Source organism: Triturus cristatus, chromosome 9 (genome assembly GCF_964204655.1).
Source record: "Triturus cristatus chromosome 9, aTriCri1.1, whole genome shotgun sequence".
NCBI classification, from domain to species: domain Eukaryota; kingdom Metazoa; phylum Chordata; class Amphibia; order Caudata; family Salamandridae; genus Triturus; species Triturus cristatus.
In genome coordinates, this window is record NC_140592.1 from 268,271,263 (window position 1) to 268,291,949 (window position 20,687).

Sequence of the window (20,687 nt, forward strand, 5' to 3'; positions counted from 1 at the left end):
AGAAGTCATGGAAGTTAAAGTACTCACTGTGGAAGGCCAGTACATAATTGGGCACTGCAGAGGAACCAAGCCAATATTATGTTGCACGTAAAAAATCCAGAACCCTAAGCAACCAAGTGGGTTAATATCATTGCAGGCATGTTACTGTCTTCCAAAACTAAAACAGTGGGCAGCAAAAAATGGACAGGCAGTGGAATACTGGATGTTCCATGTCACACACCCAAATAAGATGTAGCTATTGATGGACTGAAATGGGGCACGGGGCTTTCCTGACAGTTATTCCAGTTTCAGAAAAGTATTACTGCAGAAACAGTTATCTGGGGTTAATGTAAACTACAATTCAAAATCAAGACAAGGGGAAAACCATTATGGGGTCGCTGAGGCAGTGGGCCCCAGGGGCTGCTCCAAAAAAAGGAAAACTTGTAACGGCCTTGACTCGGATGTTAACTATTTTGCGCAAAATGCAGTGAGGTATAGTACTGAAAACCAGTCATACAGTCGCCATGCATACCACACATTAACACAGTCATACAACAGATCCTTAGCAGAAATGCAAGATTTCAGTTAAGTGCCACTGAACCCATTTGATTTGTAGGGCAGCATGACACCTCTCACAGGGGTACAGCTGAAAAGACCCGACCACGAATAATCTACCACCAACTGCCAGTCTCTCTATATCTTTGTGAGGAGGCAGTACCCATTCTCTAATAAGGGTACACTTTGAGCACACCTGTAGCATGTACACTGGAGCCGTGTAAGTGTAAGGAATGTCTATGGTAGGCTCAAAGATGTTGACTCTACTGATGAAAAAAAAAAAATACAGTCAGACAGAAAAGTTGAAACTGGACAGGACAACACAGCTGTGCCAACATTGTGACTTAGTTGCCTACAGTCATCACACAAAAGTAAGATACTATGAAGCCAAGTAGTCTCTGAAACCAACAGGCAACAATTCCTACACATTTTTAATGTTTTGTTAAAGTGAGATTTTTGTCTCAGCTGGAGTGAGAGAATGAAAATATGTATTCTGTAATCCAAATGTACAGATGGGTAACTACTGAAGCAGTGGCAGGAAGTTGGGCACCACATTTATTTGTATCCGAGACCCCTCACCAAATGTCAGTGTGAGAAGACCTACTGAAGATAATGAACGAGAAACAAACAAAATTCATTGACGATACCTTATTTAATTTGGTTACTTTATCCATGTTAATTATTTTTCAAATCAATATATTAAAATACTTTAGTCCCCCACCTAGCATGACAGCCTGAATAAGACATGTTACATAAGAGTAGGTAGAGCATCGTTAAACTTACCTTGAGACGCTGATACATGCAAAATCGACATACTCTGTGCTTCACCTCCTTGCTCACAGAATTGGCGATGGGAATAAACCCACACTTGGGCTGCAAAATAAAAACAATCTAATATCAGACCTTCATCTGGTTACAGTGGCTGCTTACTGCCTAGTGTACAGCACAGGAATTCTTCAAAATAGATTTCTTGATATCTATTTCACAACTAGAGGAGAAAGAAGCATAGTATATAATAATCAGCCATATTTCTTTCCAAGATGGCAGTGAAACAGATAAAAATTAGCTTATGGTCATAACAAATATGCACATTTGATAGAAAGCCACCCGTAAGACAACAACTAAATAGTAGTTCGATATTATGGCCACTTGAAAGTAATGGACTGCCTTTCTTAAAACCCTCACCCCCAAACGCTTCATAAAACTTCTACAGAATTTAGCAAAGATTTACACAATCATGACAAAAGATACAAAATAGACATTTACAAAAGCAGAAGAGAATATCTTCATTAAAAACTTCTGCTGTACCTAAGCAACTTTGCCAGGCTTTAGATGCCTGCTGGGGTTTTGGAGTGGCATTGGGGAAATATTTCCAAAAAGTGCTACAACTGCAACCGCAGCCATTGTAGATTGTGCCCTATGATAACATGATAAAATAAAAGTTTACGTAGGCAATCTTTATATGAAACACTTACTGCTTCTATTTTAAGAACCTAAATCATATGTAGAACAAATCACAGTCTCAAAATGCTGGATCACTAATTTTATGCGAATAAAAGAGCTAACATCCATTTTACCAAAGACATACCAGCTTAGATAATGGCTTAAATCTAGACAGCTACTCCAGAGAGCGAGGGATGTAGCCATTAGGGCCAAATTAACTGTTAATCATATACAGATTGTGTGTTGTGGGTACTCAGTGCATCCCATTTTGCACAAACATGGAAAGAGTTGATCAAGCCTGTAGTACCATACTTTGGTCTTCGCCCTAGTACTCGAACCCCTGGCAACCTGGATTTGTGGCCATTAATTGATAAGAGGCTTGCATTGGACGGGAAAGTGGGAGGATCGGATTTCCCTGTAAGCACACAACATACTTTTATACCTAGCATCTCCCAAATACTCATTAAGCAGAGTCTTAAACATATGTACACATTTTGGGAAATCCTCGGGATATACGATTAACTGGGCAAAGTCAATTATTTATATCTTGAGAGGCACACTCCCCTTGTAAACCTAGGGGATGCGAGGCAAAAGTCGCCATAGAGGGGTTCCGATACCTTGGTATATATAATACCACTGATCCGTACTTATTCTAGGATAGAAACCTTTTACCCACACTACGTTTGTAGGAAGATGTGCAACACTGGAGATCCCTTCCACTCTTTGCTGGGACGCGCAGCCCTACTCAAGGTAATGGCACTCCCTACATTTTTATACGTACTGCAAAGCGCACCAAGCCTGGTTTCTGCCTCCTATTTTAAAGCCATAGAGAGTGAGCAGAAAGCGCTCATATCGGACGGTAAGCGCTCATATGGGACAGTAAGCCCCCTCGAATAGCAAGACAAACTGGTAAAGGGGTGGTATGGTTTGGTATCAGACTCTCGAATATACAGAAGTATTACTGGGCATCACAGCTAATGGTGCTAAATCAATGGCTATATCGACCCTACGACGAACCAGCATACAGAATGGACAAACTGTCACAGTAGTTAGAAGTACTGGGAAGCCGCCATACGCTGTATGGGAGCAACACTGGGGTTGAAATTGGAGCCAGAGCCTAAGCAGTGCCCCTTTAACGTATGGGGCAACAGACTTGAATAGTAAAGAAAAATCCAGGGCCATATTGGGAATCACAACAGCAAAACCAAACACAGCAAAATCATGGGGTACTCCCGAACACCAACACTTCAGGCATGAATGGAGGATATGGACTGGTGTATAATTTCAGAAAAGTCAGTTTATGAAAGTCGTGGCTGCCCGAAGAAGTGTGTGCAAATATGGGGTAAATAGAATTCATTTAGGGGAGACGTATGTACGTTGGCTGGGCTCGAGACCCTTCCCAATACGAGAAACTGAAGGGTCTGTGTTGGACTTGGCCTTTTTGCAGTGTCCTCCTTGAACTTTTCGCCTTCCTCCTAGCCTTTTTCCTGATATGGCGTTGGTGGTTTAAGGACTTTGGGCACTTTAGCACTGGTTAGCAGTGCAAAGTGCATGTGCTCTCTGCCCTCCATAGGCTAACATTGGGAACCCCCCCCTATGGGATAACTCCTAAATGGAACAAAATAAGTATGTCATGTTTGGTATGTTTGAAGCTCACAAACGAGGAGGGAAGCCTGGTAAACAAAGTGATTGACACCCCTCCCAGAGCCAGTTGGGACTGCAACCTCCAAGACCCTTCCAGAGGCTTCTAGAAGGGGGCGGACAAAGAAGAAATGAAATATAAATAGAGGGGCTGTGACCCCCATGTTGTTGTTGTGCTTACTTTGGGGGCGACACTGCCGGGAGGAACCGCAGTGGGACCCTGCGTGCTGGCCAGCCTGGCTGCGCCCTGCTAGGGTGCCCCCATCACAAAGGACTTTTGATTCCTTTCACTGGACCAGGAAGAGACTTTGCAGGAGTAAAGGCTTCTGCGCTGGAAGGATTGCCTCTTTGCTGTGCCTGACTGTTCCTAGGAATTGCTGCTCAGCCTAGTGTGCTGTCCCCCGGTCTGCTGACCTTGGCCAAGCCTTGCCTCTACACCCTGGAGCTCTGCCAGCATTCCAGTGCTTCGTGAGCGCTATACTTTACGCAGGACAAGAAGGGGAGCTGGTGGCCTGCAGCGCTGTGCTGCCAACATCTGTGAGGGGAATCCTGGCGTGTGGAATCCCCCCTTACGCTCCTGAAGCCAGCGGGTGCCCACCACCCATTTTGATGCTTTTGCGGGTGCCCACCCCGCATTTACGCTTATTTTTGGCCACCCCGCTGTTCGTGTGCTCGCGGCGGGAGCCCACCCCCCGTTTTTGCCTGTTATACGGCGGGTGCCTACCCCGCATTATGGTGCTGAAGGAGCGGGTGCCCACCCCGCATTTTGTGCATATTTTATTAGCGGGAGCCCACCCCGCGTTTTGTGCCTTCGACCCCATAGTTGTCTTTATTTCAAACGGGAGCCTACCCCATATGGCCGCCGAGACCTCAAGGGAATCACCGCCACGGCCCATGAGGAAGACAGAAGCCACCGCCGAGCAGACCAAAAGCGGAAGACAGGCACCTGTGCCTGACTGTGGGCGGGGCCTGCTGCAGCAGCGGGTCGGAGCCTTGCGGGCTCCATTTCCGCCTCCCCCTGCCTTGGGTAAGCCACCCAGAACCTCGGAAGAGGCAGGGCTCACGTGTGGCCGAGGAGAGCCCCGCGTACTGCCGGAGGACAAAGAAGGCTGTCCCCCTACTTCCCACAGGAGCAGGAAGTCAACGCCCAGGGGAGCAGGAGACCACGAGGGAGTCCGCGGTGAAACGTTGGGGGAAAGTTTGATTAAGGGAGCTCCAGAGCGGGGCCCCAGAGTCCAGCGCCATTTTCCTTGTGGGCCATATTTGTGTAGAGAGCCCCAAAGCGGGGTCCCAGATGTGCCAGTGTCTCGTGTTTTTGACACAGCTGCAACGTTGAGGCAACTTGGTTTGGACGTCCCGGAGTGGGACTTAAAAGGCACGGTTAGTGCCAGTACTTTTTTTTCTGCTGCATCTTCACAGCGGCACCGCAAGAGCGCGGGCAGCTTCAACGAGGGGGGCATGTTTCTTTGGAATGCCAGGTTGTGCCTCTGCCATAGGGTGATAATCTACTGGGTACACTCCATAGGTAGTTAGCCTCCGTGCACTACTGATTATGTTTTATGCCTAATGAGATGCCTCGTGTTTATGCCTTATGTCATACTATGATTATGCCTAATGCTAATGTGCACGCCTAATATCATGCTAGGGTGTTTTAGGTTCATGCCTGATCTAATGTGCTTTATGCCTCATGTTAATATGATGCCAAGTTCATAATCTTGCCAGTAGGTACTGGTTGTTCTACAATTATTGGTTGTGTTTGTGATGATTCTGGCAGCGAGTCGATTGGCGCTGCCTTGTACATAGCCCTCTGTAAATTGTGACCTGGTGCCAGTTGGCACAGTGTATATATTTGTTATGTTTTTTGAACAACTGGGCTGACTCACTGCCCCACACTGTATGCTGTAGTGGACAGAAGAAAAGTTTGAATATATGAACAAAGAATAATACACTGCAACATCTGCCCAAACAAGGGTGTTACGGCGCTACACAAGTGAAGAGGCATACAGCTAGAGTAAATGAATGCAGTCCGAGATATAGAACGTTTGCATAATCCAGTCTGACAGTTATAAACCAATGAATCTTACTTGTGTTGTCTGGTAGACTGTTAAGGATTTTATTAAAAATTGAGACCGGATGATTGCTCTAAGGGCAGCACATATAGACATAAACAGAGTAGGGCTCAATAAAGAGCCCTGTGGGACTCCATGTCAAAGTAATTCAGTTTAGGAGGTCAACAGTGGAAGAGAGACTGCATCAGTACGACAGAAAGCATTCCAGCCATCTGAATGCCAAATGTCATGCACTTATGCTTTGAAGAAGTTCCAACAGAACAGAGTGTGGCACAGTGTCAAATGCAGCTGAAAGGTCAAGCAACATCAAAGCAACACATTGACCCTAGTCCAAACTGACTTGATGAACTTGGAGACCAAGGAAGAGCGCTGATTCAGTGATATGACTCAGCCTAAAGCCAGATTGTGTGCTGTAAAGAAGTTCATGTGCTTCCGAATACTAAGAGTACGAGTTATTCACATTTTTTCCACCATCTTAGAGGCAGCAGGTAAGAATGAAATAGGCCTGAGGTTGGCCAGATAAGTGGGGTCAGCAGTAGGTTTTTTCAACAACGGGAATAGCCTGAGCAGGTTTCCAACACGTCAGGAGCGTGTATCTGGGAGAGGCAGATTAAACAACTTATTGAGTACTAGCCTGACCGCCAGTAATTATTTAGCTTAAATGTGGACTAGACAAAATCCATTGGCAAGCCAGACCTGCAATTAAGTATAGATTGAGCAGACTCCTCAAGCAAAATGCAGTTGACTCAGCTGATGAGGCACCAGTAGGAGAGACAGAATGGTGAGAAGAGAAAGATCAATGAAATCAAGATTGTCAGATGGCTCATGAAATTCTTGATGGATTTTGTCACTTTCGTCTTTAAACAACAAAGATTCTCACACAGTTCTACCAAAGCCGTAATCAACTATTTAAAAAACCTCTCTATGCAAATTGGATTCTGTATTAATTTTGAGAAAAAAAAGTTAGCCTCTCGTTTTCCTATAGCGTTATGGTATTTTTTAAAGCAGCTTTGTATCTGCCTCTATCAGAGATTATACAATAGCTTCTCCATATTCTCTCTAATCTTTTGCAATTGTGTTTTCCGGTCATAAGCTCAGCCGAAAACTAGAGAGCCAACAGCGTTTGACGTAGAGAAGAACTGACTTTCAAAGAAGCAATTTGGCCAATGGCAATCTTGCATCAATGTCCACACTAATAATGCTTGAGAAGAGGCAAATGTCTGTCAGTGTGAGCTTTTGTTGATTACTTTTTTTCCATGGTCATGTGAATTCAATTTGAATGGTGTTTGAATAAACTCACGAGTGCTGAAAAGAAAAAGGGACAAGAAAATGATCACACCATTTAAGAGAAAACAATGATCCTACAGATAGAGGATGAAAACTGGACAATAGAGTAGGAAATTACAGGTTTTTGCATAGTATACTCCCAGAATTTTTCCTTAGCTGTTTCTGCTGGCTGTAGAACTCTGCACTCTGCGCTAACCAGTGATAAAGTGCCTGTGCTCCCCCTTTCAACATGATGAAATTGGCGTATTTTTACCTTACCTATAACTGCTTAGTATACAATAGAAAGTGTACCCAGGGTCTGTAATTTAAATGTGACTAATGGGCTGCAGCACCCATAGTGCAATCCACTACTGTGACAGTGCAAACCTGACTGAAGGCCTACCATTGTAGCCTGGCTGTTGAAGTTTTAAACTGTAATTTTAACCTGTCAAAATGACCCCTTTCAACAGGCCTATACCTTTCTTTCACATCTTAATAAGTCACCTCCAAGCATGCCTAACTGCCAATAAAGTAGTGTATGGTATTTAATAGTAGGACAAGTGAAAGTTTCATGTTAAACATATCCTTACAGTGAATACGCCCCAAAAGCTATTTTCAATGTAGCAAAGCTGACTATCCCATAGGAAAATACTAGGCAACTTTATTACATTGGATCCGTTAGAAAACTGCTAGAAATATAGTTCAAAGACAATTTTTAATAGTTATTCAAAATCCAATTTAATGATAAAATCATATTTTTAATAACTTTTACGGAAAAGGTACTTTTAGAAAGCTACCCTTTTTCCTGCCTAAAGCCTCTGGATGTCCTTTGGCATGAGCTCCAACTGTTACCTGGTAGCTGAATAGTCCCCTTGTTGAGATGTGAAAACTCTTCCCACAGGAGGATTAATGCCTTGTGTGTAGGGAGGTGTTTCTGTTCCTCTGGCAGGATGACTATCTAGGCTGTGCCCAGGAATTTGAGCAACTTAAAAGAAGCCTGCCCTGTCACAGGCAAAGGTAGGCAGACACCTGGGCAGGAACATTCTTTGTGCCCCATTAAGGCAGGAACCAATCACATGAAAAGGAGCTTCCCCAAGAATTTGTTTGGAGTGAGCACAAACAAGGGTTTGCTCATTTTACTAGCCACACCTCTCGGGTGACGCAAGCAAAAGAGACACAAATTATGGACAGAATGCAGAGCAATTCAAACATTCACCCCCAGTCAACAGATCTGGGTTAAATCCATGGTTCTTTTGCTCACCATGTCACCCCAGTTTACACCCAGCCATATGCAAATCAGTTCTGACCCTGCTTCTCATGGGAGCAGTCAAGCCTGAACTGCCGAACCAGGTTTTCCCTGGACCAGAAACAAGCATACTGGGACCGGTTTTGGGGTATTACCCCCTCATCAGCCATGCTAGTTTGAATCCAGTGACAAGGTGAGCATGGGACCCACATCTGAGCATACTCGGCGCACGTAGGGCAAGAAAGCAAAAGACACACAATGTATGGACAGAATGAAGAACAAATCAAAACATTCACCCACAATCAAGAGATCTGGTTTAAATCCATTGTTTTTACTCCCCATGCCACCCCAGTTTAGACCCAGCCATATGCAGATCAGTCTTGGCCCTGCTCATCATGGGAACAGTCTTGCCAAACCAGCCAAGCCAGGTCCTTCCTGGACCAGAAGCAGGCATCCTTGGACCCCTCATCAGCCAAACTAGCTTGAATCAAGTGGCATAGTGAGCCGGGACCCTTTAACTTGGGGCCTTAAGCGAAAGAGAAAATGGACACTGATGCTCTCTACGCTGAGCAGTGCTGAGAGCAGGAAGAATGTTTAACTGCAAAGTCAAAATTAAAACACACACACCCAACACAACAAAGAATAAAAAAAATTAAATTGTGAAAAAAATAAATCAATAGACATTATGAATGACTTAAATAGGCAAATGAGGAGTAGGTCTGGCTTAAACCCGTATACGTATATTATATACATAGTTTTAGTAGAATCAAAAAGGTCTTGGCTAATGCCAGGCCCAGGCTTCCATTTGACATTCCACTCGACTAACAGTGCAGTACAGAAGAAGAATCAAAATGTTTGTTCTGATAGAAGCAGGAAAATAAGTTTGTGCAGGGAAAAAGCAAAGAAGACTATAGAATCAAGGGTCCCCCTTACCCAGTGACAGGGTTGGCTCTTTAAAAGTGTCACAGAGGAGTACCGGAAGTGGGTTTCAGTGTACTGGAGTGATAAACAAGAAAGGGGACTGTACTGCTGCAGACCTATTCCTTTACCCTATTTGAATATATAAAGTGGTCAAGGTCAAATGGGTGTGGACATCAAAAATAGGCAGGTAACTGTTAAGACACCTAACTCTTTCCACAGAGTTGTCTAGTGGAGTTACTTATGAAGAGTGGTTAACTATACATTGCACGATAACAAGATGACTTAAGACACAAGGTGATAAAGAAAAGAGGTATGGTTATGGGTTTGCTCACCATCATAGGCTCAGTTTTTTAGATGCTCAATAAGAAGGTTAAACACTAACTCTTGTGCCTTTTCTATACTCCGGCACTTCCAAATTTGTAGGTTTAGATTATATTTTAGTCATGGTGAGACTATAACCTATCCCGCAGATTGACATACACCCAGTCTAGCAGTACTTATTGCGGATGCCCCACACCAAAAACATCAAACCAGTCAGTCCTTACGTTAAAAGGAGTTCACTGTCCAGGAGCCACTTAGACACCCAACACTTCTTGGCATACTGCCTGCAGCCCAGTACATTTGAGAATACCACACACAAGCAGCTGTTCCTTCAACATAGGAATGCTGCCCTGGGCAAATGGAACACACTATGAATGACAGAAGGATCTTCAACCTACAGTGCTGGCCTGTAAGAAGACAAAAATTATCTGCAATCTGGGAAAAGGCCACAAGGGAGCATTGTTACGAGACCCAGCTCATATGCTCCATGGTACATCCATGCCAAATAGCCTATTCCCCCATGCAATAAAATTCAATCAATTTATAAATTGGCAAGTATAGTGTTCAAACATGCTGCTCTGTCATTCACTCTTTTAAAAGGACGCTGACTGGATCATTTATATGCAAATGGTGGTAGGGTTAAGGCACTTTCAATCACCTACATGTCAAGCACATGTGACCAATTCTGTTCGAGTCCTACCCCCTTGCAGAACTACTTTTCAATAAAAGCCTGCATGTTTTGGCAGTGGATGGAGTGTAGTGACCAAGGTGATGGCTGCGCAAGTAACCTATTTTCCAATTAGGTCTTTGCTAGGAATTGGGTCTCAAGGGTCTGTTCAAGCAGGGACCCCAATCTTAGTCAGTGTAAGTCAGATACATAGCCTGAAATAAACTCTGCTCACCCTGTGGTAGCTTGGCACAGACCAGTCCGGCTTAACTAAAGAGACAATGTGTGCATTATTTGTGCAACACTTATTACAGAAACACAGTGAGAAGCAGCACACAAAAATAAAGCTTAATGTAATGAACAAAACACCACAAAAATTCAATAAGTAGAACTGCAATTATACATGTTTTAATAATATCTGCAAATATAGTGCCTAAAAGCATAAAACATCAACCAGGGCTATCTGGTCACGCTTGACAGAGTCAAATCCACAAGTTGAAGCCGGGCACGATGAAGCATGGGCCGGATACAGGGACCAACCTTGTCCCGCTGAAAAAGTACCTTATTGCGCCATTGATGGGTTCCACAGTGTGGAGCAGAGGGGGCGATGCATCAATGTCGACCCCTATTGATGTACGCCATGCGTTGGTTTCCGAGCTGCGTAAATCAAGATGCGTCTCTGTCGGCTTCTTCAGATGTAGGCGATGCATTGACATGGAGCCACGCAGCCGGCGATGTGGTGTCTTTGTCTTCTGCGGCGATGCGTCGGCATTGAGGGGAGAGAAGTCAGTTCCGACCGGCGCAACGACGGCGATGTGTGGATTTTGTTAGCTGCAGCACAGAAACCCAACTTCTAAGAGCCCAGGACTGGATTGGCACCATTTGGCAGGGCAAGACTCACAGTTGGCAGAGTCCAGGTTCTGTAGCAGGGTTGTAAGAAGTCTTTGATGTCCCCGAGACTTCAGAATAGAACACAAGCCAGCAAGCCCTTGGAGTCACTTTGGTTCTCGTGATGAAGAGATGCTGGTCCAGTCCTTCTCACTCTCAGGCACGAAGGGTAGCAGGCAGCAGGGCAGGCACAGCAGAGCAGGAGTCTAGCAGAGTGACAGTCCTTTCACCAGCACAGCAGTCCTTCCCCGCAGAATGTCTTCAGGTCCAGTAGTGTACTGAGCTGGTGGTGTCTGAGGTCCAGTACTTATACCCAGGTGTGCCTCTGAAGTGGGGGAGACTTCAAAGAGAGGCCTTTCAAGTGCACCAAGGCCTTCCTAGTGCACCGAGGCCTTCCTGCCCTGGATCCAGACTTACTACAGGGGATATGCAGCACTCTGTGTGGGGACAGTCACATACTATTCAGGTGTCAGTGTCATCTTCCTTCCATTCTTCTCAGGATGGCCCATCAGTCATACCGAAGCTCCCTTTGTGTGTGGCTGTCTGGAGGGAATGCACAAAGCCCAACTGTCACTCACCCCAGAAGTGTATTCAGAGGCAGGCAGAAGGCACAGAATTGTTGAGGTAAGAAGATGCCAATTTTCTAAAAGAGGCATCTTTAGACTTACAATTTAAAAATCACAACTTCTGGCAAAGTTGGATTCAAAGTTGCGAGTCCAGAGACACCAAACCCTAAAAGTCTCTTTTCCCAATTGGAATTTACACTTATAAAATGTAATAAGTTAATCCCAAAATTAACTCATGGCAGAGATCGGTCTTGCAGAAGTGGAAAATGGATTTAGGAGTGTTTCACTACCTGAACATGTCAAATCAAAAAGTACATGTCCAACTTTTTAAATACACTGCACCTTGGGGCTGTGGGTTAACTTGCCAGGTTGACATGGTAGTTTAAAACTACACACAGTGGTTCTGCAGTGGCAGGCCTGAGATATGTTTAACCTCTTCAATGCCCATGACGAGCTGGTCTCGTCATGGGCCGCGGTTGCGCTGTGCCCATGACGAGACCAGCTCGTCATAAACCCCGCCCGCTAATGAAACGGCCGGCACAGGGCGGGGAAAGGGGCGGGCACTGAAGGGGTTAAAGGTATACTGAAGTGGGTCGCACAATCAGTGCTGCAGGCCCACTAGTAGCATTTAATTTACAGACCTGGGGCACATGTTTTGCAGTTTACTAGGGCTTATAATAAATTAAACATGCCAATTGTGGCTACACCAACTATACCATGTTTTAGGGAGTGAGGACAGGCACTTTAGCACTTGTTAGCAGTGGTAAAGTGCCCAGAGTCCTAAAACCAGCAAACAAAGTCAGCAAAACAGGAGGTAAATAGGCAACAATTCCAGGGAAACCACAGTTTCAGACATTATGAATATGTGTGTCAAATTACTTGACCTCACTGTGTCCCAATTTCATATGGCACAGTTAGAAATGTGCCAAATTCAAGAATTAATGGCAGTTACTTCCAAACTCATTCATTGCGTAAGTGTTCAATTGGTACATCCAATATGAAAGGTGTTTCATTCTGAACATAGCTACACGTAGGATTAAATGCCAGGTTTTTTTAAATTGAGAAAGGGATCAAAACATACAGAACTAGATATTTTAACGTCACCATCTGCAAATTTCACCATTAAGGGACAATGCTCCTGTTTTCACAAGGGCATTAAAATACATTCAAGTAGCAGAGACTACAGATGCAGTGAAGGAAGTGTTAAGAGTTAAAGATTTATCCACCTTCTGGCTGTCTTTAAGTATTCTTGCTGGTTTTAGTGTCATTAGTCACACAATGTGATAACAAATGACTGTTCTATCCATGCAATGAGCTCGCTAGGAAGAAATGTATTATAGTTTTCACCAGTGTGTTTTACCAGCGATACGTTTTAGCATATATTTTGACTTACACTTGTTTTTAGCCATGAGGAAAAGGGGGAGGGTGGAATTTATGAACTCTAGATGTCACTGAGCTTCTATCTATCCATCCCTCCAGAACACTAGCATCTCTGATGTGCTTTTGGACATAACTGGTAAGGCTGCTAGAGTTAGAGCGGGGCATGAAACTGCTGATTATCATCTCAGAAAAAGATCACCTTCATATTTCCTGCTGCACACATTTCCTCCACTCTCACCGAACAGAGTTGCATGTCTTTGATTCTCCTTGCAGTTTATTAGCATGGCCCTACAGCAAACGACTCCCCACTGCCCTCTTCAGCTTCTGCCCACAAAGCTTACCCAAAGATCATCTAAGCATTATGCTGCAAGGCCAGCCACTCCTGCTGAGGATCCATCAGTTCAAGCAACAAATAAGCATGGTGGGTCCCTTATACATGAGGATCAAACTTTTACACATGAAATTTCAATTCTTAGCATATGTGAGACTGGTTTAGCTGTAATGTCCCTACTATTAAGTTTAAGGAGTGTGATAATCATAAAATTCTACTCAGACATTAGCACCAAAAGCTCAAATGTGCTCTTTATGATATTGTCACGTGGGGGAAGATACCCTACCTGCAAACCATGCAGATGTACAGGGGGAGGGTGAAGAGAAAGCAGACTCTACACTGGCCATTGCCAATCTATGAGGTGCACTGCCCAGGGGGTGGCGTGGAGTCATCAGAAGGGGACGCAAGTCTACAAATCGTTGATGTCGATTTTGTAGTATGTGTTCATTGTGTGCTTTTGCCTTATTTTTAAAGGCATGTGGGCTTTTATTGCAGCTTTCTTATTCTTGATATGTAGACAGTGCCCATTGGAAAAAGAGAGGAGGGTAGGGAAGCTGAAGAATTGTGCAGAGAAAGCACTTTGCAATCCTTTTTTACTGGTATCTGTAGACCTTTTTTTTTTTAATCTCTTTAGCAGTAAACAAATGTGGCATTAGTGAAATCATGCCAAAAATATGTACTACGTTCTTCATTGAAAGAGATTAGTGTATAAGTGAAGTGCAGATCTGTAATAGAGGTAATGTATGGGGCACGATTTGTTTGACAAACACTCTGACAACAAAAATTACTGCTAAGTTATAGATACTTTCTACATGTGTTGCAATAATTTCACTGACTCTTTGCGTCATCTTTCCTTAGAAGAAAATATTAATGCAAAAGTCACATTACATACATTTGGCTGAAGTCTGTTGATCACAAACTTTTACCACTGACCAACCAGTGGAAAAAATAGTCACAGATGGACTAGTGGAAAAACAAAATACTGGTGAACTGGCAGGCAGGTGAACAAATTGAAAGGCTACAAAGATCACAAACTGCAAATGTTGTTTTTACACTTATCAGTCGATAGAAATGTAGGTGCAAACACGTGCACTACCAGTAATTTCTTAACCATTTTCTATACCAGTGAAAACATTTACATAATATCTAAATTCTGTCAGAGTTCAAAATTACAAATTTACTGAATTGTGTCACATACTTCGTTGATATACCTTTGAAAGGAGTGAGTGAATCACTCTCGTGTGGTTTTTTGAAGTAGTAAGACAAGCTGAGAACTCATGCCTGTCTTAACAATGTGAAGAAGAAAAAAATGAAATTCAGGAGAACATAAAAGCAAAGTTCACTACTTCTGCACAGAGGCAAATGCTGATAAGCTGCTTCTGATATTTGTGATTGTCAGATTTGGTATTTATCATACCAAATTTTTTTAATGTGCTAATCCACTTCTAGTCAGGTGCATCTTTGTTTCTAATACAAATGAGTTAAGTAGCATCATGAATGAGAAACAGATTGGGTAATGGTGATTGGTGGCCATTTTACTTACTGAATCGTTTGTTACAAACATACACTGGAACACACTGAGGCAGGCGGCTGCTATTGCAGCCAGGAAAAAGCGTTATTGAGATAGGTCACCCGTATGCTGATCTATAGGAAAGTCCTGCCTCTTCCCTCACCCAAAGTCAAGTTATTCCTTGTTGTTGGTACTTATGTGGCTTGTTTATGTCCAAGTTTCAGAACAAGCCAAATAAATAGTTGCTGCAACCAAAGGAGCTATGAATATGGATACTTTGGTTGCTTACGGCCTAGGAACTTTATACTGAGGGAGAATACATGCAACGGAATGGGCAATGGCAAACTATGGAATCTTTCATAGGTGATGGCGCTATTGCGGCCTGATCACTAACAAGTCAGGACGTTTCTCCTGGGGTAAGCACACTTCTGTGGTGTTCTGTAGAATTGGACCAGGGTAGGTCTTTGAAGGTGGTGTCTGGGAGGTGCTCAGCAGATGAAGTCACGATAGGGTTTTGCCTAGGTGAGAGGTTAGGTGGAAATTGAGGGAGTTTTCAGGGTAGGACTTTTTCAAGAACAAGGTTAGCAATTGCAGTTTTCAGAGAAGGTTTAAATTTGACTTTGATGAGGGGCAAAGCAACATGGACGGTGGAAAGAGGGTGGTGGCAAAGCAACAGATGCCAAACAAGCAAGGTGGGGACAAAGCAAAACAGACAGCAGGCATGAAGGATGGGGGCACAGCAAAGTAAAACAACACAGGAAGGGTGAGAAAGGAAAGATACAATGAAGGCAAGCAACAATGCAGAATGTGAGGGGGCAAGCAGTAGAGTTGGACGGGAGGGAGCGAGATGGCCTGCAAACACAGGCACTCTTATGGAATGACGCAACTAAAATAAAAAAGTAGCTCCAAAAGTTCGAGCAGTGGAAGGACACTGGGCAAGGAGGCAGTACTTAGGCCATGCTCTCGAGGAGGGACAAACACGAAGAAGAGTAGCCCGCATGCGCTGACCAAAGAGAAGCAGGGAAATAAGAGTGCTATTAAAGCCAACCAAGTAAACAAAATGCCATGTGCTACCCAACAGTTCGGCACTAAATCTACAGAGAACATGCCTGTGCTATCCCTGGTCTACACAGAAAGAACATGGGCTATTTCTTGGCAAGCAGAGTACATGCATGTATTTATCTCTGCTTGGAAGAAAACAGGCAAGTTATGAGGTATTTATGGCAATAATAGAAACTTGGAATGGCATATGCAATTATTCCTGGTTTGCTAAAAACATGTTTGAGTCTTTCCTGCTTTGTAAAGAATGGGCCATGGTCTGCAAACCACATGCATTTACTATTGCTAGTCTGAAGATAATGGGAATGTTTGACTTAAGAACACAGGCTTTTCATGTCCAGAATATAAGTTATAAGGGGCGGAGAAGGATACCTAAAAGCAATTTAATAACTTTCCACAAGCATTGGTATCTGCAAATAGTAAAAAGGTTAGTGTTTGGTCTGCACCACTCTGTCTTGAGTTGAGAGACTAAATTAAAAATCCCATATTCCTTGTTGACTTACAGTGTGATCTTATACAAATGTTTGGGTGAGCAGCTTTATTGAACAACCCACACAAAAGCATTTGCCTGCAGGTGCTGATTTAATACAAGGATCTGGAAGAAACTAGAAGCAGATATGATACTTGGAAAACAAAGTTTCAACACCCAGTGAACTCCCGGACAGTGAAGTGTATGGCAATAGATCAAGACAGCAATGGCCTAGCCTAGCTGCCAGCAACTGGTACCGTAGACGAACAATCTAAGCGGTACCCCCAATTGTTTTCTTTGCTAGTTAAGCCACTTTTCAGAGTGGATTTAAATCTGACTTTGATGAGGGGACATGTATGGGGTTCTTGCCCCAGCGCTGTTCCCAATGTGCCAGCGATTCAGTAAGCCTCCATACTCTGTATTTCCTCCGCAGCCTATGGAATTTGAGGGGGGGGGGGGCCTGACTGCAAAACATTATGCGAGGGGGGGGCTTGGCACAACAGAGTTTGAAGACCACTGCTCTACGGGCACCTCCTCGTAAATGTTACACTGTTATCTGGCATACCAGAGGGAGAAGCGGATGGATGACAATCCCTCTCAGTCACCTTTCTGGATGAAGAAAGGGTCAAGGGCCAAAACTCAGTCTACTGTCGTCAGACAACAACAGAATGTGGAGGCGGGATTAAATCTGTATGCTTTTCTTCACATTGAGAGTACTCATATGGTTAGAGGACAAGGTAAGACGAAGAGGTTAACTACAGAATTATCTGTAGCAGTGGAGACATAGGCCTGTGAGACTATAAGGAGGCCTCAATGACATATCAGGCGTCAATTTCAGAGAACAAAGAGGTTAGGAGAGAAACTCTTCAAAATCAAAAGAAGCTTTAAAAAAAAAAAAAAAACAAGAAAGAAGATGTCAAAAAACAAAGGGATGGAAAAGCAAACTTCTAATTAAAAGGTTTAAACATTCTTTAAAATGACTTGCTTTTAAAGAGTGGGAAAATGTGGGCTAACTTTATTTCTCAATTTAAAAAGAAAATAAAAAAGTGAAAGGCTATTATACAATGTTTTTTAGTGGTCAGGTCTTGCTATAAAAGCACTAATCTGGGCAAAATTTAATTCATAACAAAACGTGTCAAAAAGTGAATCGAGTTTTACTGTGAAAAACTACATCACATTAATGGTTTAGTTACCTTAATCTCTATGCAAACAATAGGCCGGTGCTCCACCAAATGGCAAGTTTGTAGTCTAGTTAGATTAGGCAGGCACATAGCATATCCGCTCAAAATGTCCATTGCTTTTTCACACCGGGATTCTGGAAAAAGCGGGAGGAAGAAACACAACTTGTTAACAGAACAGAATATGGAGCTGTCTACCTTCCCGTAACTGTAAGCTCTAGTTTACTTTAATAAACATAATACAGAGAACCAGCTTTTTAAAAATATATATATATTACTTGTTACCCACCTTCCAAAACACCCATTTACTCTCAATTTGTTTCAGTCATTTAAAATAAAGAATTCCCAAAATAACTCTGAAAACACAAAGTTTGTTTCCAAACCACAGTTGATTAAAAACCACAACAAACTGACAGGTTAAATACCTCGGAGAATATGTGGCCTGAGAGGAAAATTAATAAAAGCACCTAACACTGGAAAGTTAGAAGAAAGCATCACTTTAATAAACTACACACACACATTAATACCCAAACCAGAAAAGGGTTTAATGGAAAGATGCCCAAAGATACAAAAAGCTGATTTTTAGGTCGACCATTCGAGACCTCTTGTATATTCTTTAGTATATACTTATATATGTATGTACTTTGTGGGCTCTGGAGATCAGCCCTAGGACTTATCTCCTTCCGCTTAGGGACTTTTTTCTGTTCAACTGCCTCTAATTAACTGTATTGATAGAAAAAGACTAGTAGAGGTCAGTAAAATACCAGAATTGCTTTCTGCTTGTTCAGCTGCCTCTTTTTAATTTTCTTGATAGAAAACGACCAGCAGAGGGCAGTAAAATACCAGAATCACTTTAGCATTCTCTAGATTCCAATCCATAGAAATGGTCTTCCACGAGCACCCGTAGACAATATTTTTTATATTAAAAACAAATCTTTGGACTATACCATTTACCGCTGAAAGGCAATATTTCTCTCCATGTGTTCCCATACCTGCCATGTCATGCAGTTTGGTGCTTACTTTCCCTCCATGTTAAAGAACAGTAGCTGTTACAGCACCCAGGCTAATGTGCTGCATAGCTAAATACATATAAGGTCTCAGAGGCGAGACCGATTGCATTGCAAATGCTTATTTTCTAAACAGGCTAGCATCTTAGTTGCTGTCCTAGATCAGGGTTAGAGATCCTGCGCCCTCAATTCACAAACCAAAACTTGTAAATATTTGTTACAGGAAAAAAAGAAAAAAAAAAAAAACACCTTTGTCATTTCTACTGCCATCACTGCATGACAAAGTAAGCTTAATCATGTCGTTATCAGCTGTTGCAGTAGAGAAAATATATTATATGAAATACAAACTATCACTGCCGTCAGAGATTAGTAAGTAAGGGCACCATGCTCCTATCCTTGCCCACAAAAAAACACATATTTCTTAGTCGACCGTTAGCCAAGACCATTGATTTGAATAACATTGTATATGTAATATACTGACTTATAGGAGGGCTTTCAGCCAGCTCTTTTCATCCACAGGTGTGTCAGTGTATTATTCACCTTTTTGTTTCGCCCTCCAAGGCATAAAGACTGGGGTAGTTGGCCAGCCACTTCAGCCATTGGGTTACCTCTCGGTGAGTGACGGAATTCTGTTCATGCACAATATGCATCTACACACAAAAAGTAGTCCATTTGTATAGTTTTACAAACATTTTTATTAACATTGGTAAAGTCACGCTAGACGTATTGGTTTGCCATAGCTTGTTAGCCAAAACCTTTTGTTTTTGATAAAAGATTTTAATTAAAAAATATAATTACCAAGAGGGGCTTTCAGCCACCCCTCTTCATCCATAGGTCTGTTTAAACGCCATTCACATTTTGCATTCACCCACAGCGCATCACAATATGGCCATCAGGTCAGACTACTTGAGCTATTGGTTCCTTTCACAGTGAGCTGCAGTATTCTTTCCCAGAACCATACTGCCATCCACAGAGAAAGTAGTCTTAATCTGTGCCATGGATAGGTAGGTAGGTAGAGGTGTGTGTGCGTGTAGGTGTGTGCGTGTAGGTGTGTGCGTGTAGGTGTGTGCGTGTAGGTGTGTGCGTGTAGGTGTGTGCGTGTAGGTGTGTAGGTGTGTGCGTGTAGGTGTGTAGGTGTGTGCGTGTAGGTGTGTAGGTGTGTGCGTGTAGGTGTGTAGGTGTGTGCGTGTAGGTGTGTAGGCGTAGGTGTGTGCGTGTAGGTGTGTAGGTGTGTAGGTGTGTGCGTGTAGGTGTGTAGGTGTGTAGGCGTGTAGGCGTGTAGGCGTAGGCGTGTAGGTGTGGGCGTGTGCGAGTAGGCGTGTAGGTGTGTGTAGGTGTAGGCGTGTGCGAGTAGGCGTGTAGGTGTGTGTAGGTGTAGGCGTGTGTAGGTGTAGGCGTGTGCGAGTAGGTGTGTAGGTGTGTGTAGGTGTAGGCGTGTGCGAGTAGGCGTGTAGGTGTGTGTAGGTGTAGGCGTGTGCGAGTAGGCGTGTAGGGGTGTGTGTAGGCGTGTGCGAGTAGGCGTGTAGGTGTAGGTGTGTGTAGGCGTGTAGGCGTGTGCGAGTAGGCGTGTAGGTGTGTGTAGGCGAGTAGGCGTGTAGGTGTAGGTGTGTGTAGGCGTGTGGGCGTGTGCAAGTAGGCGTGTAGGTGTAGGTGTGTAGGTGTGTAGGTGTGTGCGTGTAGGTGTGTAGGCGTAGGTGTGTGCGTGTAGGTGTGTGCGTGTAGGTGTGTAGGTGTGTAGATGTGTAGGTGTAGGCGTGTAGGTGTAGGCGTGTAGGTGTAGGCGTGTAGGTGTAGGCGTGTAGGTGTGTGTAGGTGTAGGCGTGTGCGAGTAGGCGTGTAGGTGTGTGTAGGTGTAGGCATGTGCGAGTAGGCGTGTAGGTGTGTGTAGGTGTAGGCGTGTGCGAGTAGGCGTGTAGGGGTGTGTGTAGGCGTGTGCGAGTAGGCGTGTAGGTGTAGGTGTGTGTAGGCGTGTAGGTGTGTGTAGGCGAGTAGGCGTGTGCGAGTAGGCGTGTAGGTGTAGGTGTGTAGGTGTAGGCGTGTGCGTGTAGGTGTAGGCGTGTAGGTGTAGGTGTGTAGGCGTGGGCGTGTAGGTGTGTGCGTGTAGGTGTGTAGGCGTGTAGGTGTGTGCGTGTAGGCGTGGGCGTGTAGGTGTGTAGGCGTGTAGGTGTGTAGGTGTGTAGGTGTGTAGGTG

At 43.8% G+C, this 20,687-nt stretch overlaps 1 protein-coding gene across 1 annotated transcript in view; it reads right to left on the reverse strand.

The window, feature by feature from the left end:
* Nucleotides 1-20,687, reverse strand: part of IPPK (inositol-pentakisphosphate 2-kinase) — a 324,563-nt gene that overhangs the window by 146,525 nt on the left and 157,351 nt on the right. Inside the window, exons 5-6 of the mRNA XM_085624891.1 lie at nucleotides 17,505-17,626; nucleotides 1,318-1,407 (exon numbers count right to left, since the gene is read on the reverse strand). Coding sequence (XP_085481017.1) covers nucleotides 1,318-1,407; nucleotides 17,505-17,626 — 212 coding nt within the window. The remainder of the gene's footprint in view (nucleotides 1-1,317; nucleotides 1,408-17,504; nucleotides 17,627-20,687) is intronic.